Below are 26,644 nucleotides of genomic sequence, written 5' to 3'. Positions count from 1 at the left end.
TGGTGGCCGTGCTAAATACTTTAGCTAATGTTAGCACTATTGCTATCAACAGTTTTAAACAAGTAAACACCACTATCTCCAGTTGACTGCAGACCTGTACAGGACGCCGTGTGTGACTTTGCAGTCCGTTCCCAAAGCCGAATGCGAAAAAATTTATTTATTTATTTTTAAACGTTGGTGAATATGTGCCGATTTTAAGTGTGCCGCACCATGTGTCATCTGCACCGCACTGCACGTATCCGTGCCCGCTGGTACGAAGTACTGTACATTGACTATAGTGCAATTGCACCGCCAGAAAATGCTCAGTTGATCACCCCGCGTTTGGCGTTTAATGTACCATTCGCCAACATGTCTGTGGTGTGGACGCATTTCAATTTATATTGTGCATTGTTAAAATGCCAGTGCTAAATAGGCCTAAATATTTTATAATAATATAAGAATTGTAATTAATTATAATAAATAAAATGATTTTAAAAAAATTCGGCCAAGCATTTCTCATTTTCGGTTTTGGCCCCAAATTTGTTTTTCAGTGCATTCCTAGTAAAAAGCTTGGCACTGCGAATACATTCCAGATGCACTGTAAAAGTATAAATAAAGTCTACACACACCTGTTTAAATGGCAGTTTTTTGTGATGTCAAAAAAATGAGACCAAGATAAGTCATTTAAAAACATTTTCAGCCTTTAATGTGATCTTTAACCTGTGCAACTCAATATAATTTTTGTCCGTTCTTTTGTTGATTTGGATGTGAGCATTGTGGTTTTGTGATGCTGAAAGATGAAATTCCTCTTCAACTTTTTACCTTTTGGAATTAGATAAAAGTTTAATTGAGGTAAATCAGTCACTGTAAATGCTGGCAGGTCAGCGCTGACTCCCATCTAATGAGTCTGAATTTGATTGGTATATTTTGAACACAACCACATCTCCAGTTATAAGAGGGTGCGCCCACTTTCATATTATTTATTCTTCCCCTCTCACAAATATAAAAGCTGTTATTTGAAAAAGGGTGTATAGCCTTTTCTATGCCCATTGTTGGTGTCTAATAACACTGCAGATTTGAGGTATTTGACGAAAGTATCAGACAACGGCATCATTCTTTAAAAATTTGCATTTTTTTCCTGTGGCAGGACATCAAGTGACACGTAAATACTAACAAGCTGATACCACATGACAGACTAAGCAAACAGCACATTCAAAAGAAAGCATACTTACCTTGCATGTTAGGGATCGTGTGCAGGTTTTCCGAGCTGTCACATCCACAACACCACAGTGAATATCTGGATTGAACTCACGCTCTGAAGGGGAGGAGGAGGAGAAGTGAAAACATTAAATGATGTACACAATGGAGGGAAAAAAAGTCATGGAGACATTTTCATGTTAAAAGTCTTAGGTGGGTAAAAAATACTCGAATAATTTTGCACTCTCATCCCTTCTCCCAGCTGACCTGTCACTTTCTTGTTAAGGTGGCGTCTGCTACTGGCACTGCTGCTGTCCTGCTTCTTGTCCGAAAGGACTGAGAGGTGGCCTTTGCCGTTGGGGATCTGACCCGGGGCCAGCAAGGGAGGCTTTGGTATGGAGGGACTGTTAAGGGCCGATGATGAGGAAGTGGTGATGGTGGTAGTAGTGTTGGAGCTCACAGTGGTGCTAGAGGAGAATGTAGAGGATGATGATGTGGTGGCGGGAGCAGAGGGGACCTGCACCAGTTTAGCTGACGAGTCCACATTCAGATGCATCTTCTCCACCTTGACAGCCGGGGTGAGGCTGGAAGAGAAGGTTACAGAAATGAAGAGGGCAGCAAGGAGGAAGCTGAGAGTTAGAAACATAGAGCCAGTGAGAAACGCATGATAAGAGACAAATGTGCACATATGGGTGGAGCTGGAAGGACAAAACAAGAATCTCATGATCCGTTATTCATAAACACAAGTGTGTTGTTGTTATATTGGACATATCCACAACAGCACAGTCATTACAAGCTGTAATTAAGGTTGAGACAAGAGCATATCAACAAGTCTAATTTAATGTTTCTGAATGCAACTCAAAACAAATTTATTGCCACTTGGAACTAATTTTATGTCCACGTCATACTGTACACACACATGCAAATACCATTCGTATATTAGGGCTGCCAGTTGAATTTTTAATCATAATCGCATGATTTTCATAGGTAACTCTTGATTAATTGCAAATTCATTTTACATTTTGTCTGTTCTAAATGTACAATAAAATATTATTTTCAAGTTTTTCATATTCTTGTTAATTAACATATAAGTGGACAAATATGGTTACCGAATACAAATGTGGTTGTATCTTTTCAACCACTGATACAGTAGTTTAATAGCAATTTGTAAAGTTATTTGAAGTTAAAAATATACACTGAACAGTTAAAAAGAGTGTAAAACATGAGTCATACATTTGTTTTGGTAATTTTCTGCCACTGGGTGGCATTGGCGTTTCATGTTGGAGGCTGGTGACAGGAAAACTTTTTTTTTTCTTCAAATTCAGAGCAATTGGTATTTGGAACATCAAGCAACTCATGGACTCTAGGCCATTTTGTCCACTAGTCACCAGTCTCCACAAATATAATTGTATCACATTTATTATTGCTAAATTGCGTTATAGTGATTCCTTTGCACAACATTTTATGTAAAATAAAGCATGAACAACAATTTTATATATTTTTACATCAAATGTATCAACATTTTTATTTTTTAAAGCTTTTTTTATAATACCATTAGAGCCTTAATTTGAGCAAAATGCTTTTTAATGACCCGTGGAAACTCTGAGTAGGTAGAATTGCAATTCCTATGTGTGCATTGCACATAGGTAATGTGTCCAAGATTGAACTTAAAACTAATGATTTCTTGTAATTAATATATTTTATTTGTGATGTTGTCACGTCACAGGCCATATGCCTCTACTACATCTCCCTTGCATGGGAGGGAGGTAAATTAAACTTAAAACCATATTATTATGTTGACATCTTAAGGTCATTTAACCGTATTGTAGTATCTGCAATAATTTATTTTCACTGTGGTCATACACGGTATACCATAACAAGTACTGATATTTAAAAGATAATGTTGTGCAACCTTCGCACCACACCCCAACCAGATGTGTATCAAACTTACATCTTGTCCGGCTGCAGCATTCTGAATGGGGGAAAGGGAGGTCTTCGCTGGATGCCCGACACCTTGTCTTTGGCTGGTTTGAGTAGTTTGGGATTGGAGGAAGAGGAGGAGGATGTTGCAGAGGAAGAGAAGTTAGACCCAGCAGTAGCAGTTCGGCTAACAATCCCTCCACTTGACACGCCAGTGAAAGACCCTGAGGCAAGTCCAGGTCCGAGACCACTGCTACTACTCCTGTTCCTTCCCGGCAAAGGAAAGGGCGAGGTGGATGCTGACTTGATGGCAGAATTATGTCTTCTCTCTGGATAAAAAGCACAAAACAATCTGGTAAATCCATTTAAATCATATTATCATACGTCTCTGAGTACTCCAGCTTCCTCTCACATAAAAACAAACAATCATGCACATTGAGTTGATTGAAGACTTAATTGTCAACTGGTGTAAAACGCTGTTTGTTTCTATGTGCGCTGTGAATGGCTGGTGACCTGTCACAATGTATCCAACTTCTCTACCAAAGTCAGCTGCGATAGCTGGAATTACACATGACACTAATGAGCACTAGCCATTGCTGCAAAATTAATGAATGGATGTAAAAACACAATGATAATGTGGAAAATATGATTGAAGATCAGTGTCACTAAGAAAATAATATGTTGACCAGAAATATTATTTATTTCACAGCCTAGAACGACTCACAGGAAAGACATTCATGAAACATTCTTTCACAACTCCACATCATTTCAGTATGAATAAATCAAGAAATAATGAGCACTAACTGGTGCAAGGTTGTCAGATTTGAACACATGACAATGACAAGATAAAGCTTTGATTGAACACTAGTCTTTCCAGTCAAGGAGAAAGGCTAGCCGTAATAGTACATAAAAAGCCTGCTCTGACAATACTCAGCAGCATTTGTCATCCATGCAAGCTCAGCCTTAAAATAGAAACAACCGATAAGTCAAGAGCATCAGTTTCATGCCTGAGCTTCTCAGAACAACATGATCAAAGGCAATGTGAAAGACAGCAAAAACAGTGAAGATGTAAACGACTAGTGAAGGGTTGGGGGGGGATTTCAAACTATGCTGAAAAGGACATTAAGGGGGAAAAAAACAGTATTATACAGTATACCATTATAATAGTATAACATTGCAGTCCTACACTACACTGAGATGTGCATGGTTTTTATCATTTGTTAATAACACTTGTTTTTACGTTTTGATATTGAATATTATTTTTTTGTTTAGTTTTTTTTACACTTGTAGGACAGTTAAGAATGCTTAATGTTAAATAAAAATGACCCTTACTTCTTACGGTACTTTTTATTTTTTTTGCCAATAGTTTAAATTGGGAAAAGATGATTATTTTCCAGTGGTGTAAACATTTTTTATCACAATCGTGTATTCGACAAAAAATGTTGGTGTTTCGAAATGATCTAAGGGCCAACATGGACCTCGTCACAAGATGTTTCAGGTGGGATTAAACTAAAGTCAGATATAAAAGAAATACACACTCTAAACAAGATTCGCAAACGGGTGGACGGGGAAGGGATCACAGTCCTGTTACTACGTCTTCTCGAGCCTCACGATCCACAACTAACATTACATGCGGTATATATATATATATATATATATATATATATATATATATATATATATATATATATATATATATATACATAATTTTATTGAAAACTTCTTGGGTGGTGGACAGTTTACTTGGGTGGGCCGCCCAAGTATCAACATGGTGTGGGAAACAGTGAGATCTAATGTGTTTGGACAAGCATTTATATTGCAGATGCATCAGGTTATATCCACATACAAAACAGGCTGGATTTGAAAAATATCTGAATTGAACTGTTCACATTGTATGGAAAAAGACAATCAGATACATGTCACATATGGGCAAAAAAATCTGAATTGATCTCCAGTGTGAACAATAACATAGCCTAAGTGAGTAAGTATTGATGAGAGAAGTCTTTGACTGTTGGTGCGAATGGTGGAAAAAACAACCCCGTTAAACACTCAAAGACCTGAAAGCCAACCTGGAACAATTTGGGATCATGGATTCAACAAGCACCATACGTCACACACTGAACCACAAACAGGGCTTCATGGGTAAAGACCATTCCTGAGACAGACATAAAAAAAGAATGGCTAAACTTTGCCAAGGAGTACCTGGACAATTATTTTGGGAAACTGTTCTGTGGACAGATGAAACAAAAATAGAGCTTTTCCGCAATGCACGCCAACAGTTTGTTTACAGACAACGCAATGAAGCTTCCAAGGAAAAGAACACCCTCCCTACAGTTAAGCATGATGGAGGAACCATAATTCTGTGGGGCTGCTTTGCTGCATCTGGTACTGGAGGCCTTGATCGTATCACAGGAATCATGAAACCAGAGAATTATCCAGTCTTTCTAGGGGGACATGTCCTACCAAGTGTAAGACAGCTTGGTTTGAGTTGAAGGTCATGGGTCTTCCAGCAAGACAGAGACCCAAAGCAAACATCCAAAAGCACACAGGAATTGTTAAAAAGCAAAAAATACTGTTTTAAAATAACCAGCAATGACCCCTGATCTCAAATCGGTTGAAAATCTTTGATATAAGCTGAAATGTGCCATTGGGAAAAGAAACCTGCAAACATTCAAGACCTTGAACAATTTGCAAAGGAAGAGTGGGGGGAAATACCAGCAGAGAAGTGCAAGAAGTTTAGATATGGCTACAAGAAACGTTTGGAAGCTGTCATCACTGCCACAACCAAATATCAAAGAGGGGTGCCATTATTGCTGCACATGCTGTGTTTTCTATTTTTTCTTCGGAATTATATTATGCAAGTTGAAAAAAATGTCCTTTGTTGAATTACTTTGGACATACAATTAATAGGTCCTGATGATATAAAATTGGTACATTTCCATTGATTTCTGAAGATATTGTCGAGATCATGCAAAAAATGAAGGGGTGCCAATAACAGTGAGCAGGACTGTAAAACACAGCAGTCCCTTTTTGTATTCACCATTTTAATACAACTTCCCACAGACACACACCACAGAGCGGCGACATGAAAACGGTATGCAATCATGTCTATACTGTTCTCTTTTAAATTAAATAATAAGAAAACATCACAACAAGAACACCAAGAACAACTGTCACATCCAGAACAAGCTGCCCACCTACTTTGCAACAGCAGAATAATGGGCTTTCTTCCGCTCCTGCCCCACATCACAACCCCATCCCCAACCCATTCTCTGTCGCCTTGTTCTAGCCCAGTCACAGTCACAGCACACAAACTTCCTAGGAAACCCCACACACACTCTACAAACAAACCACAAATACTGATAGAAAAACTTAACACCAGTCACAGAAACCCCCCACCAGGAACAGGAGGAGTCTTCATATCCTTTTTCACAACGTCAAAGTGTTGGCTCAGTGTTACGGGGAATCCGTAGTTTTGGAACACAAAAATGCAAAACTCAAGCCAAGTCAGTAGTTTAAAAAGAAAAGAAAATTAAGGGTGCATTAGCTTGGAATCAGGGTTCAAGAACATGAAAAGTTTTCTTGCAATACCCTGGACAGTGGAAACATGAGCTTGCTTGTTGCTTGCATAAAGTGCATCCCAACTGACTTCCTGCTCGGCCACAATCAAGAAGCTCAAAAACAAAGAATAGTGAGGCCCTCTCTACTACTATGTGCCCTCCAAGTAAGGTTCTACCAGGATGTGAGGAAAAGAGCAACCATATGGCCACTTGGCCAGTGTTTGTTACGCCAATAAATGTTATCTTACTTGAAATAAATGAATGTGTTATATCAGTATATTGCTTGTGAATGTCCCATTACTACAATCCCTTGATTACGAGATTTGATTTAACAACCACTATAACATGTACACAGAGTAATTTCAATATGCCAGATAGGTTGGCATGGTGTCATATTCTTAAAAGAAATGAAAATCTAAAGTGAAAATATGTCCAAAAGACAGTAGCTAAGAATGGCTACAAATATGGATATTTAGGGGGTTATATTTAAATATGTTGCTAATAGGAGTAACGCTCAAGTCATGTGTAGTAATACCTCCCTCTTGTGGCTGAGCACAAACTGTAGCTGAATTTGCCATTTCCTTTTTTTTTAATGGCTGTGTCCATTTGCCCAATGCAATATTGCTTATCCTCATTAGCAATTTTCTTTTTTCATAACTGTCAGATTCCAATCGCCATGCTCAATATTGAGCAGAACAATAAAATCTGCTATAGATAAATCTTAGTGTACACACAAACTGCAAAACACACATTTATATATTTTAGCTTTTTGTCTACAGACAAAGATAGCGGTGAGGCTGCCAAGAGGTCGACAGCAACAATGAATGAGCTGCAAGGTGATGCCTTTCCAAAACTCTGTATCTGTGTATAGACAGTATAACTGTATATTTTTGGTTTGTGTCATTTGAAGTGTGTGATATGATCCTATGTTCTTATAGCTCTATCTAATGACACAGACATAAGTGTGACACAACTACAAACTGAAATACACATGAAAATTGTGTGTTTGCTCAGTCTCCTACTGACCAGCAATTATTTTTGATCAGATTGCATTTTTACAAATGGAGGTGTCTGAATGCGCAACCAAGCTAGGTGACTTTTGCTTCTTCGAGCTCCAGACTACAAAAATATGCATTAATGCCAACAAATGTGTTTTCATATGGACAAAGATCATTCTACAACCCTGCTGTGTGTGGCTACAGATCATTTTTGAGCTTGCAAAATACAGTGAATACAAGTCCACAGCCCTGAAAAATGCCAGGTTTTTATAATAAAAACAAAGAAAGAACTATAAAGAAAAAGGAAAAGATAAATCAAAACTTTTTTTCCACCATTAAGTAACCAAAACTACGCAATTAAAAAACAAATAACAATCTTAAAGGGGAAGTAAAAAAAAAAGAGAGATGTGCACACCCTCTTATAAAAATAGAGATGTGGCTGTGTTCAGAATTAACCAATCCCATTCAAACTCATTAAATGGATCTTATTACAGTGCATCTTATTAACCACCAAATAAAGCCTGCTGTTCTAGTAGATATTTCCAGGCATTTTTATTATCAGGAAGGTAGAGGGAATTACCTATAATTACAAATATATTTTATTTTATTTTATTTACAACTGAGTTGCCGGATTATAAGTCACATTAATGGCAGAAAACATTGTGGTTTATCTTGGCCCCCACGTTGTCCACACAAAGGCAGAGCAGCTCTTTTTTTTTTAAATAAATAAAATAAACACAAAATCATATTTAAAAAAAAAAGTGTGTCCACACAGATGCTGAAACTGTGGTTTATATTCCAGGTCTTAAGTGGCACTGTAATGCTACCTCAGGAAGTCACAAAAAACTGGGAATAAAAAGTTAATGCGACATAATATAGTCAATATACTCATGGTTCAATAGTCTGTGCTTTTGAAGTGCTCTACTCATCACAATAGTCTAGTCTACTACATCATCTAGAAACATTGTTGATAAATCTCAAATCAACAAAGTGCTTGAAGTATACACAACTTGAAAATCTGAACTGCATTTTGTGTGTTTAAAAAAAAGTAGCACATCACGTGTAGAACAGAACTGTATCAAATATTAACAGGGGATTTGAACACACATAAATGCACGCACACATCAACTGCACAGCGTTAAGCAAATAACACAAAGTTAGTGGAGCCCTCTCTCAGGTTTCTGCTTTAAGGAGGTAAAGTAGTTGGGGAGAAGATGTAAGGAGGAAAAAGAAATACTACAGTGTGTGTAAGAAATTTCCCCAATGTTGTAGTGGCAGTGGCATGCAAAAGCTTACTATTTTTTTTTTTTTGCAGATTTATTGTCTCTATCTTATTATATACCTTTTGAATAAAACATCACTATCAAACATTAAAAACACCCAAGTGTCTACCTGAAGAGTGTCTTGGAATAAAGAGAAAGTGACTTACCATAATGTGCTTGGAAGGCTTGGGGCTTCACTACTTGACTACAGTGGCTGCACATCACCAGGTAGAAGTCATCTTGTGCAGGATAATGGCCAAATATAGGCATGTCTATACACAGGGGAAAATTTGATTGTTAGGGTACAAGTCATAAAGAAGCAAGTAACATCTGTGTTCATGTTCATAGATCAAACATACAAAGACATATCAAAACAAAATACAAACAGAATGATTGAATAGCAGTGCATGATGTTTTGTTCACAGCTTATGCTATTACCACATATGTGTAAATAAAACAGCCATGTTCAGATAAATATTTTTTTTTAAAACAACAACAAAAAAAGTCAAAGCAAATTAACGAGTAAAGTCTGCAAATAAAAATAGGGATGGCTATCTAGCACTTGGCTGCATTCATCCTGAAGTGCAAGGTGATAAGAAGAGGCCAAGGTAGTGATCCAAAGGTTACCTGCTGTCAAATAACATTTCCATCGAGTCAACTTTTTTCCTGGTTATGACTGAGGATGTTTTACTGGAATCCAGGTTCCAATTGTGTCTCTTGACAAACTTACACCTTGTTTTTGAGTTTCAGTTAATTTTACCATGTCTTCAATTCAAACAGATATTTGCAGTGAGATTTGGGCAAAACGTGGAAACTTTATTATGCACTGTATAACAAAACATTGATATAAGTGTTCATCTAGTGCTGTTATTTTCTAAAAATTTGAGCTCATAAAAAACAAAAAACTATTTGAAAACTTGTGGTTATTTTATTGCATTCACAGATTGGATATTATATTTACAGTAGTGTTTTCTAAGACAAGCAAAAGGAGGTTTCCTACCAGTGAAACGGTGCTCCACTAACCAAATAGCTTATTCAAACCTCATAAGCACAGAGAACTAAAAACCTCCTAATTTGAGAAGGTTAATTAAGAGATTGCTTGGGGTGTTATGGGGAGAAAAGCAAAGGACAGAACACAAGAGAGGAGCCTTTCTCCAACATGTACCACTCAAAGACTGTCAAGTGTCCTCAAACCTCATTGACAGGGTCTGGAAGGGATGAGGACCATTACCCAATGACCATATAACAAGATCTACCTGGTGGGCTGCCTCTCAAGGTAGTGAGTGGCATTCATTTGCGGCTGAATTGACAGACCTGAGCCTACTTGGTGCATGTGAATTGCATAAAAACACTTACTGGTAGCTCAATGTCTCCTTCACCAAGAGACTTTTGTAGTGGCTGAAATGGTCATGGAAAAAAAGCCAATGACTTTACAACTCTGACTAAGGCGTATAAAGGACATACTGTATCTAGATGCTAAATAGAAAATCAGAGTCGAGCTTCTCTGACTAGGAGATAAATACCATGTGCGGGTCATGTTTACTGGTTTGTTAGTAAGTCACAGACCTGCAAGTCCACCTGGCCACAAGCCCCACAACAGCTTATTAACCAATTAAACTTCTTTCTTCTCGCCAGTAAACAAAGATACAAGGGTTAAGATTTAGAAAGCTTTTTGGTAAATAAAGGCAGGCCAATTGTGATTTTGTTATCATAACAAATTCATTTTTGACCCAATATTTAGTAACGATATTTGGTATATGACAAATGGTCTTTCACTTGTATAGCGCTTTACATCAATTAAAGCACTCAATAAAATACAATGACAAATTTGAGGGTTGGGAAAGTATTAATACCAGGTATCGATATTGGGCCAATACCAGACCTTATTTCAAGGCAATGGCACTCGCGATGGTGACCGATACAAGTGAAAATGCTATATTGGGATATACAGATCTTTCTTTAAAATTATCCGTCATTGTTTTGTGGGAACATTTTATGTATCAAAGGTACCTGGTATCAGTAATGGTGAATACACGTACTGGTATCGCTCTGAAATAAAAGTGCTATTGAACATCACTAATAAATTTAATCATTCAATTAAAAATATAATTATTTGTGCTTACAACATCCCAATGAAATGATCCACATATCCATTCAATACATTTTCCTTAGTAGATCAATGGAAGCTCAAGTAGAACTCTTTTCCAAAATAGCCAGAGTTGTTCACTTAGAGTGCTATATTATGCTATGCTATATGCTCAAGTGTATAGCTCAAGTAAAAAGGCATCCAATCCAGATCTGCTTGCAAGTCTAATTCAACACACTTACATACTGGCTGTTGCTAATGGTCTACGGAATCTGTGAAAATCTCCTTAAATCACACAGAGTGAAAAAGGATGCTGAGAGAAAAAAAGTCATCAAGAAAAGCAAAGAGACAGAGAACAGGAGCAAAGCCAAGAAACTAGCATGGTAGATGGAGACTGAAAAAGAGCAAAAGCAGGCCTTAGCAAGACAAAGAGAATGAGCACAGGACCTGTGCTCAAGAGAGCTTGAGAGCAGCTAAACAGGGAGAGAATGAGAGTCCAGTTAATTTTCAGCATCCTCATCCATGGCAGTGATGAATGATCTAGGTGGCTGCCTCCGAGCGGAAAACACTGGATGAATCTAAACCTGCAACTGACACTGATCTGTGACACTAACACTATATATGTAATAAACAAAATCATTATTTGCTGTGTATTTTAAAAAAAATAATACAACATCTGTGTGTGAATAATCTCTTCTATAGCGTGGCGGTGGTTACACCACAGTAGGAATCTGGCATGAGTCACGGCAGAGAGTGGGAGAGCCACTTGTATAAAACACGCACACACACGAATATAATTCTATCTAGACACACAGCAAGAATTGATCAGCCCAATGACAGTCTCTAAAGGATACTGCCACATGATACAGATGTGTTTTCACAAATGCATGGCAAGAGATGCACTGTGGTCATGGATTTAGAACGGCCTCTCTCACATGCGCTTTATTACAGGCAAATGCAATAACATCCTTCCTTGATTTCTTCAGTATTAAGCGCTCTCTACTTAGTTATGTGTGCAATGTAAAGTACAATACAGTATTAAACACAGTAACACAGCATACATAAGCATACATAAGCACTTGTTTGTCAGCTGCATGGATATGCGCTACTTGAATTGTGCAATGGTCTTATGCTCTGCACACAGGCCACATTGTTGACCTACGAAAGGACAACACCAGATAAGTGCCATGACAAAGAGCCGGTAACTAGCCTGTTAGTTCACAGCAGGACAAAGCAAACTTATACTTGACACATACTGATGACATCATCAACATTCGCCAAAATGAGATGACCTGAGTGACTGTACCATTCTGCGCTCGGTCATCACTCAGAATCAAAGTAGAAATTTTTAAACCGTGATCGCTTAATTAGCTGTAGGCCTTGTGACAAACGAGAAAGATTGGAAAAACGAGAAAGACTTAATTTTGATAAGCAAAGAAGAGTAAATAATGCTGTAACAAGTTCAAGTAATACATGTGCTTCATATGTGTCCTTGAAAAGTCCTAATGTAAAAAAAAGTCTTACGGGCAAAATAAAAATTTAAATAAGTATGAGAATCTGAAAGACATAAAAATAAACTTCAAATGATAAAACTTAATCATGTCAATTGAACTCATTGTTAATGCTCATTAATGTTCTGCACTAACAGTTCTTCTTTAAATATGACTTAACTGTGAACTCCTTTAAATATGACTTTCAACTGTGAAATGAACAATGATCAAATGACACAATGAGCTATCACACTTATCAGCATAGCCTACTTCTTCCATTCAGTGAAAATGTTCAAGGTTTATACAGCAGGTGTTTGATAAGCAAGAGCGTGGTTGAGAATGAGGACGGGGGAATAGGGCTAGGTCACCCGTCACTTTCCAAATTTGCCCCCACTGATTTCGAGCCATGAAAGCAATTTCATTCCTTTTGAACATGAACAAATTTTTCCAAGCTGCCCTTGAACGCATCATGAAGAGTTGCCACACAGATGACCAATCACACACACTTCAGATGAAATAGAAAGATCTAAAAAAACAAACCAAAAAAAATAACAATGCAACAAACAAGCCTGCAAGAGGTAAAAAAATTGGACACTTAGTCCAGATTTTTCCAGACAAGCAATGAAAATTCAGCAAACGTAAACGTGAAGGGATGTGGAGTAAGTCGGTAATTGACAATTCCGACTCCGAGCATACATCATAAGTGAAAATGGCAGACATACTCGGTGAAATGACGCTCATGTAAAAGCATTGGACTTCGGATTGTTTGTAATTTGATTTGAGAGGATTATTTGGATTTTAAAATGTGATGAGATGTAATTTAGCTACTATAACAATCTGCCTGGTTTGTAAGCTAGTCACAGGCAAAAGCCATACAATACGTTGTTTGTTTTCACAGTGTAAAGGAAACATTTGCATTGCGTTGTATCGCGGAAATATCAGAAATGCTTCAATGTTCAGAATGATCAATTACTGTCCTTATTATGACCTAAATCTCTTTTAGATCAAAACTTTTGCAAATTTTGAAACACTATGTGTGTCATAACAGGGTTCTACATGTACTTACAGTGGCCTGTGGCCACTACCTGACTGTGTCGGGCCACCTGTTCACTGCAGCTGGCCCAAACAGGCCAGTACAAATTTCTATAAATATAAATAAAAATGATGAAAACACGTTCTTTAAAAAAATATATTTAATAGTTTACATTTTATCGACTTAAAATGATCAATCCACATTGATCTTTGTATTGTGCTGGGCACACTTTTTTTTTTTCCTTTTAGGTTAAATCCTTCAAAAGGGAAAGGAATGGCTTGAACAAGATTAAAGAACTTTAAAAGCCAGCTGTTAAATAGTCAGATTTTACACGGCAAAAAAGTAACTACACAATAGTAATCTTTTAGGATAAAGGCTTAAATAATACAGTATAAAGACATTAGATATGAAAAAATAATTGAAATGTATCATATTATATCATGAACATAAAGTGCTGTTCTGACAGGGCCACCACAACATGGGACATTGTGGCCTCCACCCAAAATCACTTAATGCAGGACCCTGCATAATGTTAAAACAAATACAAAAATTAAGTCATCTGTGATGCCGCTGTGGCTACACCAACACCCCCCCCCCCCCTCTCTTGCTTGTGTGAAAATAGTGAAAAACAGCCCTGATGCTAAGACTGTGGTAATGCAGTTTTGTTACTTACATTACAGGTATGCCATCTTTTTCGCTAACAAAACTATATGAACAATAGAAACTAACACAATCCTTATGTTCTACGGTAAATTTGGGCTTACTACTTTGCACATATTTTTTTCAAGTTTTCATACTACAATATTTTAATCACTTGTACTTGTTATGTACTTCATATCTAGAAATCATCAAGTTGCATTGGATTGCAAATTAAATCCATGATTTGAAATGTGTCGTAAGTAAACGGCCTGATTTAATGTTTATATTTTCGTGTTTTCGCTGTACTTCAATGTTAACTGTTCTTGATGTTCAGAAATAGTGAGCTGGAGTGACTATTCATTTGTATTTGTATACCCGTCCCCCATGTTCAAGAAAACAATATATTTGGGAATACGTTTTAGTGGGCTTCAGATTATTTTCAGATTATGATTTGGGGCCTGGACATTTACATTTGGGCATGACTATGATTGTGTTTGATTCGAAACATGTAAGGAAAATGAAAAAAATGTTGATCAGTCTAAGTCTACCTGATGTCCATCAATGACTTGTTTTGTTTAAAATATAAAGACAATATGAGAGACAGCATTCACATTTCAAAGGCTGAGTTTAACTTTTAAAATAAATCAAAATCTTTTCCCCTTTTCTTTTCAATGGGCTTGCTGGCAAGAATGCTGCTGCATTGTCTTTTTGTGTTCAGTGCTTCCGTTGGGTATGTAACTATAGGGCTACTTTTAAATTACTGTCATGTTTTATCTCAACCAGTCTGACTTTATTTAGTTCTTTGGCCACTAAATGTGAGGATGACTATTTTCTCATAAAAGTTGTCTTACTCGTGAGAAATTTGTCATCACCCCCATTTCTGAAATGATAGCTACACTTTTACTAAGAATGATTTGACGTAGTAATACAATGTCAAAGAAAACGTGTGTGATCATCGGTCTAAACATCAAATAACATTCTCATCCAAGTTGATCATATATTGCATTTTTTCTGAATATTTATAATAAAATATAACTGCTGAAAAGATGTGCTGAGATTGGAGCAAATGTGTGACAGTAAATTGGTAAGAGATAGAGATTATTATACATTTAGGAGAAAAAAGCAAATTTGTGTATTTCCACAGAATAAACTGTATTACAGAACTAATCAATAACTTTGATGAAAGATGAAAAACTATAGTGTCGCAAATACCAGTCTGTTACACATGTTTAGATGTACGAGACAATTTGAGAGTGTTATTTATACATTTTAAGGCAATACTCCATGACAGCCAAGTTATTTGAGAAGTTATTTTAGGGACAAATGTCAACTACCACATAAATAACAGACATGTTTCACAAATGAAAGTGTTGTCCAGTCATTTGATCTGCTGTAGAGGGCATTTTTGAACGAAGAGTTTGAATAGGCTTGAGCGTGTTATGTGCAAATCTGACCAAATTACTGTACTGTACACATTTGGCCCTGACCAGAAAGAAAAAACCACTCACCTTCTCTGCACAAACGCATGGCTTCGCGATTTTTCCCCAAGTCTTTGAAACTTTCCTCCAATTCAGCACCTGAGAATGGGGCGACGCGACAGAGGCAAATAAATAGTTGCACGCTGCTACCACTATGGTTTCTTCGTATTCCGCCGACAACTGCATGCGAACGGCTACAAATAAGCACACCAGCGCCGGCGACGGTGGCGCTCCACCTCGCTTCGGCGCACACATTCGGGACCGGAGCGGACTCACCGTCGTTTCCGTGGAGTTTGGCGGCGTCAACCCAGTTGCTCCAAGGCTGTCCCACCATTATTTCAGGACTCGGTAAGGATCTCCGCTCCGTAACAGTCGCCATTGCTGTGGAGCCTTCTCCCCGCTGGATCGGCTGCTGCTGCTGCTTCAGCTGCTGCCTGGCTGCTCGGCGCTGCTCCCCCCTGACGTCATCCTCGGCCCTTTCCGACATTCTTTCCGCTACAATGTAACGACACGAGAGTCAGCTCGGCGCAGGAAAGGACTTTCCTCATGATTGGTACCGAATCGTCTCGCCTCGTAACCCAAAATAAACAAATCAAAAACACGCGTGAGGCCACTCGGCGGTCAGGAGAAGAAAAAACTGACGGCCCCAACTCTGCTCCCGGCTGTTAAGCATTTGCATGTTTGTTGTTGTTGTTTTACCATCCTTTCTTGCATTAAAACTATTTTGAGGAGGCACCATTACATCGCAGTAAATTAAAAAAAAATTACCAGATATGCGCTGCGCACTTGGACACTGCTATCAAACTCAAGGCACTGGCGCCCGATTCGGCCCCCCACATCATTTTATGTGGCCCTCTTAAGCAAATCACGTTGTGCATTTTCTATATCATGCATATGTTTCTTTGTAAAACATCAAAATTGCAAATTGTGTTCACTTTTAATAACGTTAATATATGTATTTACAATCTCCCTTTTAAAATTGAGGAAGTAGTAGTTGAACATTAGTTTTACTGGCTTGTGATTCCAGAACTATCCATCAATTCGTTGTAGTAAACATGCAGTAATAAAGAGTCGATCAGACATATGAAAGGCCCACCGAGAGAAAACATAATTATAATGTGGCCGCCGGTGACAAAAAGGAGTTTTACAACCTTACCCTAAAGAAAACTAATTTGCTCAAAACAACTTTAATTATGTTGCTATTAATAATGATATTCATCTATGTTAAAACAGTGATTGTGTCAATTAAATCTTTCAATACTTTTCAACAAGGATTTAACAAGGTATGAAAACATTAATATGCAGAACTTTATTTCTGCAAGTATATGCAAGTGTTTACATTTTCATATGATGACTTCTATGACAATATCCCATCACTGATGAGCTATTTTTAGACCAGGCCCAAGGGCCACTCATGCACTTGCGGGCACCATGTTGGTGACCCCTGGCGTAGTCTAATGTGACGCTTCATGATACCGACGCCACATCATTGCTTTACTGTACATGATCTCCCCTTTGACCTTGTAGCAACAAAAAAAGTCTAACATTTTGAATGCATTAATTTGCATGATTGGAGTGTCTTCCCACAGTAGATGCCTGTTCTGTTATTTGATTTATTCAAATCCTGAGCTGTTGTGCATGGTTAAAAACAGTACAGTACATATTAACATACTGTTATGGACCATAGCATTAATTTAATATCTATGAATATATCTATTTATTATAGTGTACGCACATCTCCAAGCATCATTACAATATACTGTATCTATACCATTACATATAGAGCGCTGGGAAATATATACAGTAGAAGACCAATGCAAAATTTTCAATTCATGCAAACAAATTTTCACATACATAATTAATTTAGATGAGGCCAACCCTACAATACGGGCTAATTTCAGCAAGACAAGACGGGTGTGTGAAGTGCCCCAAAATTCTTGATGATTGAGCTATTTTGGCAAAAGCATGTCACAGACATGTTATTATTTTAAACTGTGTACAGTACATAGTGTGTCACTTGTAATTGTGTGTATTAAACTGGGTGCCTTATTATGTTCCAGTTCAATTGTATTTCTTGTTTGTTATGTTAACATGAATTATGTCATACCTCACAGTCATATCACAGTTGTGGATATATGGATGTAACTTTGGCTATTATTGTCTGAGATTGTGGGCATTTGCTTGCCAGTTACATTGAATTCAAGACAAATTATCTGCAACAAAAATATACAGATATTTTATGATTGGAAAATGACTTTCACACAATAAAAAGCCGTAAAACATGTGATGTAATATTCATTCTACTGAAGGAAAACACCCACTCCGGTCAAAGTATACTTATCAAACATGTTTATGATTTATATTGTAATGGATGCTCTTTGTCGACTGGAGTGAGTCTAGCAGGCGAAGAAAAAATTTGTATTTACAGATCAGCTAATTTAACCTCTTAACAGGGTGGTGGTGACTCATTCATACTGATGTAGTCATATTCCTTCGCAGATTAGAAACCATTCAAATTAGGTGGAGGAAGTTTGTTGTGCTATAGACAGATAGATACCATTTTGTAGGTATGTTGCTGTTCAACCAGACTGAAGGTTTACTTTCACTTTCCAAAGGAAATATTCGAAGTGTGCCAGATCTTTTCACCTTCGCTCACAAAAATGGGTGGGCATACAGAGGAATCTTCAAAAATGTAGACAGTCAAGTGGCATCAAGTGCCAGTCACTTATTTAAAGTTTTCTGACATTGAGAAGGTTGTGGCTATACGTTAAGAATGAATATATTGTTTCACATATTTAAACAATATTACTAGAGCATTACAGCTTTGACAAATAAAAGGAGTTACAAATAAAATGTAAGAAAATACTATTTTGGGGAAATGTAGCAAAACGTCAAGTACAGAGGCACACTCGATGGGTCACATAAGTCAAACATGGACAAAGAAAGAAGAGTTACAGTATGTATTAAAGTATGTACAGCGGCAGATGCACAGAGGTTAAATCTTAAAAAGCGCATGAACTGTGATAATGTCAATTACCTACCCACTTTTCTCTGCCGGAGAAGTCTATTTGAAGGAGGTATTTATTTTTCCCTTCTAAATGATGCAACCAAACTAACAAACATTGCATCTCTTAGCAAGATGGCCACTAATTGAGGAAATACAATATATACACAATTCCGTAAAAAGTTGATGTATTACAACCTGTTGCTCAGAGTTAATGTGCTGAGTCTACACTCTGACACCCCTACTCCCAGTACATATTTTTTTATTTTCCTTTTTAATTATTTTTTACAGGGTTTCTCGACTTTGTTTTATATACATTTCCACATGAGTAACCGTGATGATGAATTAAAGGACAGAGCTTCTAATTAAAAGCTCTAATGAAAAGGATTGCTACACATTTTCACAATTAATCCGTTACTTATATAGCTTCATTTAAAACCTATAGTGGTATAAGAAGTCTACACACCCCTATTCAAATGTTAGGTTTTTGGGATATATATTGATATATATTAATAATAATAATAATAACAATAATAATAATCAGATGCATCATTTCAAAACTTTTTCCACCATGAATGTGGACTACCTGTACAATCCAATGGGGGGGTTACAAAGAAGAAGTAAAAAATCAACAACTGTGATAATGTGACTGCACAAGTGTGCACACTGCACACCCATTTATAACTGCATGTGGCTATATTCAAAATTAAAATACATTCCAATTTATCCATTTAAAGTGTCTCTGATTAAATCCAATTGAATTCCAGATGTTCTTGTTGGCTTTTGCTGACATAATTTTGTAGTCAGATCTTATAGCACAAACACTTAGACTTTGTGTAGGTGTTGTTAAAGGTGAATAAAAGCCTGTCTTTTCACAGTAAACACCGTAGTAAGCTAATAAATTTATAACTCCTGCATGCATGAGTTACAGTGATCTTCATGCGATGACGTTGGCGGATATCTAAAATTAGGTTGCCAACAGCAGTTTGCAACATTTTGAGTAAAACTGTAAAATGGGGAATAAGAACCTTCAAAACACAAACCCAGATCAACATTTTACCTGTAACCAACAATGAACATCTTCACTGTGAATTAGTATAATTGGTCTAATTAGTAGGGGTGTGAATTGCATAGTACCTGGCGATTCGATCCATATCACGGTTCATAGGTCACGATTCGATACCGATTAATCCCGATACAAATCCATTGTTTCCCACACCATGTTAATACTTGGGCGGGACACCCAAGTAAACTGGTGACCACCCAAGTAGATTTCAAGAAAATGTAATAATAATAATAATAATAATTATTATAATAATAAATTATATATATATATATATATATATATATATATATATATATATATATATAAAGTGGGACTTTCAAGAGTCTGAATGGTTAACTCTTTAGTTGCTCATCCATCAATGTTATATTTTATTCTTTACTCTGTAGTCTTCAGATGTTTTTACTTTTCAAAAACACAATTATGTAACTTTTAAAAGTCGAGTTTGTACATTATATTGACTTTCACTAAAAAGTGTAACTAAAATAGTACAAATACCCACTTGTATTTTCAACCAATACTGTCGTTTGGCACTCTGGCAGTTTTTTGGGGGGGCACTTTGTGCTGAACATTTTAATTGAGCATTTACGCGCATAATCATAATGAAGTCTAATTTGAACATTTAAATGACAAGTGTTACTGTGCAACTTACAACAGCTTTTTGTAAACAACTACAATAATGGGTGATGTATAATGATTTGATATTATATCGGGTACAAAACTGCAACACTGCATTTATGAACCAGCAGTCCCTAGGATTTTACCAACTGTAATTAATGTGAATGGCACAGAGGTCATAAAGAAGTAAGATATTACCTTGGCAAATAAGAAAAAAATAAACTTATTTGTAAGTCAGTCAGCTGATCCACATCAGTTTGGGTTCTCACTGGCTGCGGCACACACTGAAGAAAAAATCTGGAAACACACATGCACATTGAGGGGAGTCTAGTTAATAGTATATTCTCTGCTTAATGTTGATAGAATTATACCTTGAATAACCAATTAAAAATGTGTATTTAACAAATATGTTCATATTAAGCTCTTGACCAGAAAGCAGTATTGGTAATCTTCTCTATAAAATCCTTCCAAAACTTTAGTTTGCTCTTTCTACAGATAAACCATATGCAAACTGGGGTATGTATTAATCTTTTCTCAACAACTTCAATAGTTGCTCGTCAAATTATGCTGTTTAAACCACCAATAGTGTTTAGGTGGGTTGTGCTTTTTAACAAAACAAGCAAATGTCGAACAATTATTAGGGGGTCAGGAATGCAACGCATAATTATTTCAAAAATATTTATAATTATCATAAATATCATAGCAGGATTATTCTGAAAAATAATGCTCAATAGATAGATAAATAGAATATGAATAAAACTTTGCATTTTAACAACGTCGTGGTCCATTACTGCATTGTGTCATCGCTCTCGACAATGAAAACAGGACAAGCCTACTTGAACTACATTGCGAATTGGACTCTAAACAGCTATGTAGCCACAATGCAAATCACTTACCAAAAAGAAAAGAAAGAAAAAAAGTAAAAGAAAAGAAACAAGAAAAAACAAATAATCGCCTTAACATTAAAGTAACTAAAACTGGAAGCCCCAAACCAGACCAAGTTTTGTGTAGTCTTGCTCCCACCTCTAAAACAACAACGATCATTGGTCATTTCAAAAAGAGAGTGCGATTTGACGTGCGAAAGGGTACGTTCACTTCTGCTACTTGTTCAAGTGGAAAACGTAAAGTATACATCTGACAGAAGCCGTGTAGTGACAGCAAGCTTCATCCATTCAGGCTGTATGTGGCTGCTCCAAATGTTGCCAGAGAGCATTTGGTGGCTACGTCGCCCTGCTAGCTAAAGCCTGAAGCCAGCCATGACTAGCATTAGCGAGGAAGCTGCCAGCAGCCTGACAGCACAGCACAAGTCATTAGCAGTCGTCACGGAGCCGCGGCAAGTTTCCCCTTACCAATCCTATGGTTGCCGAACGTGTAAACAAACGCCAGGCCGATTGAAATCCACTGGATGCAAGGGGCGAAGGGGGCAGGACACGGCGAGAAAGAGCGAGTGCGGTGCTCAGCCTCTGTGGAGGTCTTCACCAGGTGCTTCCATGTCTGTTTACCAGACTGCATTCTGGGAAAGTGACGTCACTGAGCCTTCGACGAGTGCGCCCCTGTAAATAGCTCACGCACAGTATGGCTCTCGTTTCATTGTTTCAAGCGTGTTTTGGAGAAATACAGTATATTTTTAGGATGCGAACGGGTCATTAGAGCTCTACGCAAACGTAAACATTAAAACCAAAGAGGGCGGTCCATAATTTTAGGATGTGGGAAGTAACGTAGTTGAACTACTCGTACGGTAGATTCACGTATCTGTTCACTATTTTATTTTTCTGACTTTTATTATTTTTTGAACTTTTACTCAAATTTTTTTTTTTAAAGAAATTGTTAAATGTAAATATGTAATATAAGCCACCGCAATATTCTGCAGTTTGAACATGACCACTGTTCTAAAATATATAGGAGAAGTGTTCTTAAATAATGGTTCAAAATATATTGTAAAGGTTAAATAGGTTACCTAAATATTGTAAGTATTTGCGACTAGCTGGTAACCAGTCTAGGATCAGGTAAAAAATAAAGGCCCTGCATCCACCCAGTAGGTCTACTGCATCATATCCTCAGTGTGTACTGGAGTCTATTCTACATAAAAGTTAAATACAACTGAACTGTACTTTGGCAGGACGGTGCTCAACTGGTTGACATATTACAGTTCAGAGATTGTGTCTTGCTCTGTGGAGTGTGCATGTTCTCCCATGCCTAAAAACGTGCATGGTAGGTTAATTGAAGACTTCAAATTGTCCGTAGATGTGAAGGTGAGTTTTTAGTTACACCACGCCTCTTGCTTAAATTCAGCAGGCACATATTTGTGCATAGGTTGAACATTCAATTCAGTCATTATTTTGCCTACCGCAAGAGGGAGCCTGCGTACCACTAGTTGTGCAACAGTGAGAATCAGTGACTCCTTATTCAGCTTAACTTCTTTATTTTTACTCTTCTCTTCAGTACATTTCAGTCTGTATTTTTTTTTACTCTTACTTAAAAACAGGTGTTGAATAAATGTGTCTACTTTTACCAGTCTTTTTATGTCTGTTTTTTTGTTCTTGTGTACTGTACATGGAAACCTTTACATACAGTATTCATGTCTTGTCAATTGTTTATCTTAACATGTATGGATAAATATCAATCAATCAATCAATCAATCAATCAATCAATCAATCAATCAATCAAACAATCAATCAAACAATCAATCAAAGTGTATCCATATTATAACTGATAGCAAAAATGTATTTTTACGTTGATGTACTTCAGTGCATTTCAGAGTCTGTACTTTTTTACTCAAGTAGGCTACTAAAGTTGAATCAGTATATCTACTTTTACAAGAATATTTTCTGCATTGTATCAATTTTAAATTTATAGACAAATATTAGCACTTTAAAAAGATGTTTTAAAGGTAGCTTGTATTTTAGAGACTTATATGCATTTCCAGTTTGACATTTTAACTTGTCAATAGTAAACAAATACAAGACCATGAAATTAGGACACTGACATAACCTAAACAAAAAATATCCCGTTCATTATTGCATGTAGGCCTACTGCATTTAAAATTCAGTATAAAGTCAATACAATTTAAATCAATCGTTAAAACTATTTTTGTTTTAGTCAATAAACAATACATTATAACGCATAGAGCCCTCAATTGTCAGGCTCCTCCAACCATGGTGGATTCGGTGTCGTATTATTTTGTTAAGTCACTGTCTGCTGACAACATTTTGTTTAAAATCATGTGTCTCTTCATGTGAAATTAAAAAGTAAATGTAATCACTAGTCCATTGCCTCCAATTTGGAATGCACTCTTCCTTTTGAGCTAAGAGTTCCCTCGTCAGTGGACTTTTTTTTTAATGAGTTAAAAAAAACGTACATTCCAGTAAGACTAAATTGTTTTTATTTAGTTTTTCATTTGATTGTGACTTTTTTTGTGTTCTGATTTTTATATACATTGGATGCCTGTGCTCTGTCTCTCGTCCAGTAGAGGGCAGTAAGCCCATAGCATTTGGTTTGTTGACTCTGCTCCAGTAGTCGTCAATGCTGTAGAAGAAGAAATATACTAACCGGTGAGGACATGGGGTCTATCACAGATGGTAAGTATTATTGTTATTTTCATCTAAACTTAGATCGCCTCTGTTAAAATTCACTGCAGTTGAACCGAAGCTGTAAAATGAATCTGTTGGATGGTTCCACCCAACAGTGCTGACGGAGTCGCACGTTTTCCAGGCTGCAGTCACTTCTCGCGTAGCACTGTTAGCCGCTAGCGGCTATCTACGTGACCCATAACAGTCTCTTGTGGTCTTTTTCAGACGAAGTCATTCGAAAGCGTCTGCTTATCGACGGCGACGGAGCTGGGGATGATCGGAGAATCAATTTGTTGTTGAAAACTTTCACCAAGTGGTGCAACTCACCTGGGACACCGGAAGAAAAGCAAGTGATGTAGACAGGCTGACTTTCCTTGGGGTTTATTTGTTGAATACATGCATATTTTGCTTGGATAAAAGCTGTTATCTTAATTTTTCCTCACTAGAAGAAAAACGTTACAGGTGCATCGCAATAAAAATGAATGTTGTGGAAAACGTGAATTTAAATAGCCACACTCTAGATTCACAGCACACACCTTGCACGCTTTTTTGGCAATCTAAAAATCTAACAAAAATACTTATAAATAATTAATATAGTAAATAATAATAAAATGTTGTGTTGTTTTGATTTTAAAAAAACAAAAACAGCTTCACACAGTACCAGAGGATGCTAGGGACACTGGCTCAATGTGAATTCTCTCTGGGAAAGACTCTGATGGTCTATGATATGAATCTCAGGGAAATGGAGAATTATGGCAAAATCTATTCAGATATAGGTAAATATTTTTTTTACTTTTTCAATTTTTTAATAAAAGTTCATTTTCACATGGCAGACTTACTTTGGCAGTCCAATCACCTCATTTTCTCCACTCAACAGAAACAAATATAACTTCAGCACATGAGAAGATAGCAGAATGCAAAAAGGACATCCAGAGAGCAAAGAGAGTGAGGAAGAACCGCCAGGGTAAGAATATTGCTTTCAAAATCTGTTTAAGGTCCCCTTCCATCATAATCTTTTCTCCACAGTTTGATGCACAACATTTGTCAAAATGAGTCTGTGATATATTTCCAAGTTTTCTTTTGAAAGGCAAAATGTCTTCAAAATGCACACATATTAATGCAATCACATTACATTTGAGTAAGATCGTATGAATGGGTTCAAGTTTCTATACCACATTATGAAAAAAATGCTTTTCAACATTGTTTGAATATATCTTCCTGCAGAATATGATGCTCTTGCAAAGGTTATTCAGAATCACCCTAATCGTCACGAAACACTCAAGTGAGTTCATCAATCCACAGTGGAACCTTCATAGTCAAACCCAAGTCTGATCTGTAAGCACCCACAGTGTTTTGTTTGAAAAATTAAAAATTAAATCTCTGCAGAAGTGAAGTCTAAGGCAGAGTAAAATTATTGTACCATTTTACCTGTCATAGACTAGTTAAAATAAGACTCAGGGCATCTCCAGTCAAATTTCTTAATCTTAATTGACCTTTCCGTAATCTTTGTTGAAAACCTGGTCTGGTCAAGGCGAGATTAAGAGAGCACTGTACATGTATAGTGAAGCAGGTCAAAAGTATTGGGACACAAATTGCGTTTTGTTGTCTTCCTTATTGAGGCTTGTTCTCTTGAGTAAGTGTAGCCAAAAAAGGAAATCATACACAAAGATTAACCATAGACACATACTGAGCTGAGGTCTCGCATAATTTGCTTTGCGGCATTTGACTATAAAGGTTCCACTGTATTTTATCCAAGACTAATGTTTTCATTTAGTGTTCAAGAGTGGATACTATAACACTGTAATTGCGTTGTCTGCTTATAGGCAGTTGGAGGCACTTGACAAAGAACTCCAGCAGTTTTCTAATATCAAGGAGAATGTGGATGCTAAGGTATTTCATCTTATTTATTTTTAGTAAACCAGATGTATTATTTGAACTTTGTGTGGTCCGATTTTAGTTGGAACTGCGGAAGAAACAGTTCCATGTGCTGCTCAGTACCATACAAGAACTACAGCAGACCCTTGACAGTAAGTAAACAAAAGGATTACTTTTGTTTCTTTTTCTTTTTTGTTTGTAATTTCACATTTGCGATTTTGGTTGACTTGCACCACAAATGACAAAATATTACATTTTAAAAAATCGTATTTGTAATCATTTGAATCTCACCCCTTAGATGATGAGAAATTAGACACTGATGATAACAATCAGCAGAGTCCATCAGAGAGCGCCGAATGAGGACTCCGCTGTTTCATTTCAAATTAAGTGAACCAATTTTGTATGCTAAATTGTGTGTATTTTTGAATAAATGTGAAAACTACTGTCTCTGAAGTTATTTATCAAACTTCTGCATTTTGACATTTAAGTCAATGTGGTATCTGGGCTTTTTTTTTTTTTAATTGCTGGTTACTTTGTTTAGAAGCACTTGGATGGGATAGGAAATTGTGTGTAAAAAAAATTTTTTTGCCATGTTCGATGAGAGAATACCTAAAAACAGTTACTTCCGCAGTTTACTTTGTTTGTAGAGAAGTCAAACAATTCAACATGGAGACATCTCAAAAGTCTGGCCAAGAGTGGGTTTCAGGAGGGCAGTTTGGGTGACGTTTAATACAGTTAAGTATTAGGCAATGTTCCTAGTTCCAGGCTGTAGAGCTTGTCCGGTATTCCACAATTGGATTCAGAAACACATTGTTACCCCAATGATATGCATTTGTCTTGTGTTTTAACAAACACATTTGGTGAAAATGTTAT

General features: G+C 36.9%; 2 protein-coding genes across 4 annotated transcripts in view; one reads left to right on the top strand and one right to left on the bottom strand.

The window, feature by feature from the left end:
- The window catches only part of atxn7 (ataxin 7), a 28,670-nt gene extending 6,846 nt beyond the window's left edge, over positions 1 to 21,824 (bottom strand). The window contains exons 1-9 of one of the 3 annotated variants that reach the window (XM_086087270.1): positions 21,677 to 21,824; positions 20,526 to 20,624; positions 15,919 to 16,137; positions 15,673 to 15,741; positions 9,084 to 9,188; positions 3,128 to 3,425; positions 1,637 to 1,760; positions 1,444 to 1,564; positions 1,212 to 1,294 (exon numbers count right to left, since the gene is read on the bottom strand). In XM_086087270.1, the coding sequence (XP_085943396.1) occupies positions 1,212 to 1,294; positions 1,444 to 1,564; positions 1,637 to 1,760; positions 3,128 to 3,425; positions 9,084 to 9,188; positions 15,673 to 15,741; positions 15,919 to 16,129 (1,011 nt within the window). In that variant the 5' untranslated portion in view covers positions 16,130 to 16,137; positions 20,526 to 20,624; positions 21,677 to 21,824. Of the gene's footprint in view, positions 1 to 1,211; positions 1,295 to 1,443; positions 1,761 to 3,127; positions 3,426 to 9,083; positions 9,189 to 15,672; positions 15,742 to 15,918; positions 16,138 to 20,525; positions 20,625 to 21,676 lie in introns of all 3 variants that reach the window. The other 2 variants (XM_086087267.1, XM_086087268.1) reach the window with 2 other exon arrangements.
- Positions 21,825 to 23,802: 1,978 nt separating this feature from the next.
- Positions 23,803 to 26,214, top strand: thoc7 (THO complex 7). The gene is made up of 8 exons (XM_086087361.1): positions 23,803 to 23,905; positions 24,122 to 24,242; positions 24,545 to 24,672; positions 24,774 to 24,860; positions 25,121 to 25,178; positions 25,720 to 25,786; positions 25,854 to 25,923; positions 26,070 to 26,214. Exons 1-8 carry the CDS (start codon positions 23,887 to 23,889, stop codon positions 26,129 to 26,131), a joined length of 612 nt encoding a protein of 203 aa, XP_085943487.1. The 5' UTR covers positions 23,803 to 23,886; the 3' UTR covers positions 26,132 to 26,214.
- Positions 26,215 to 26,644: the final 430 nt, after the last annotated feature.

The sequence above is a fragment of the Leptonotus elevatus genome, chromosome 10, assembly GCF_054856555.1.
Source record: "Leptonotus elevatus isolate MCC_2025b chromosome 10, RoL_Lele_1.0, whole genome shotgun sequence".
Taxonomy (NCBI): Eukaryota; Metazoa; Chordata; class Actinopteri; order Syngnathiformes; family Syngnathidae; genus Leptonotus; species Leptonotus elevatus.
This window is presented reverse-complemented; position numbering and strand designations above follow the sequence as displayed.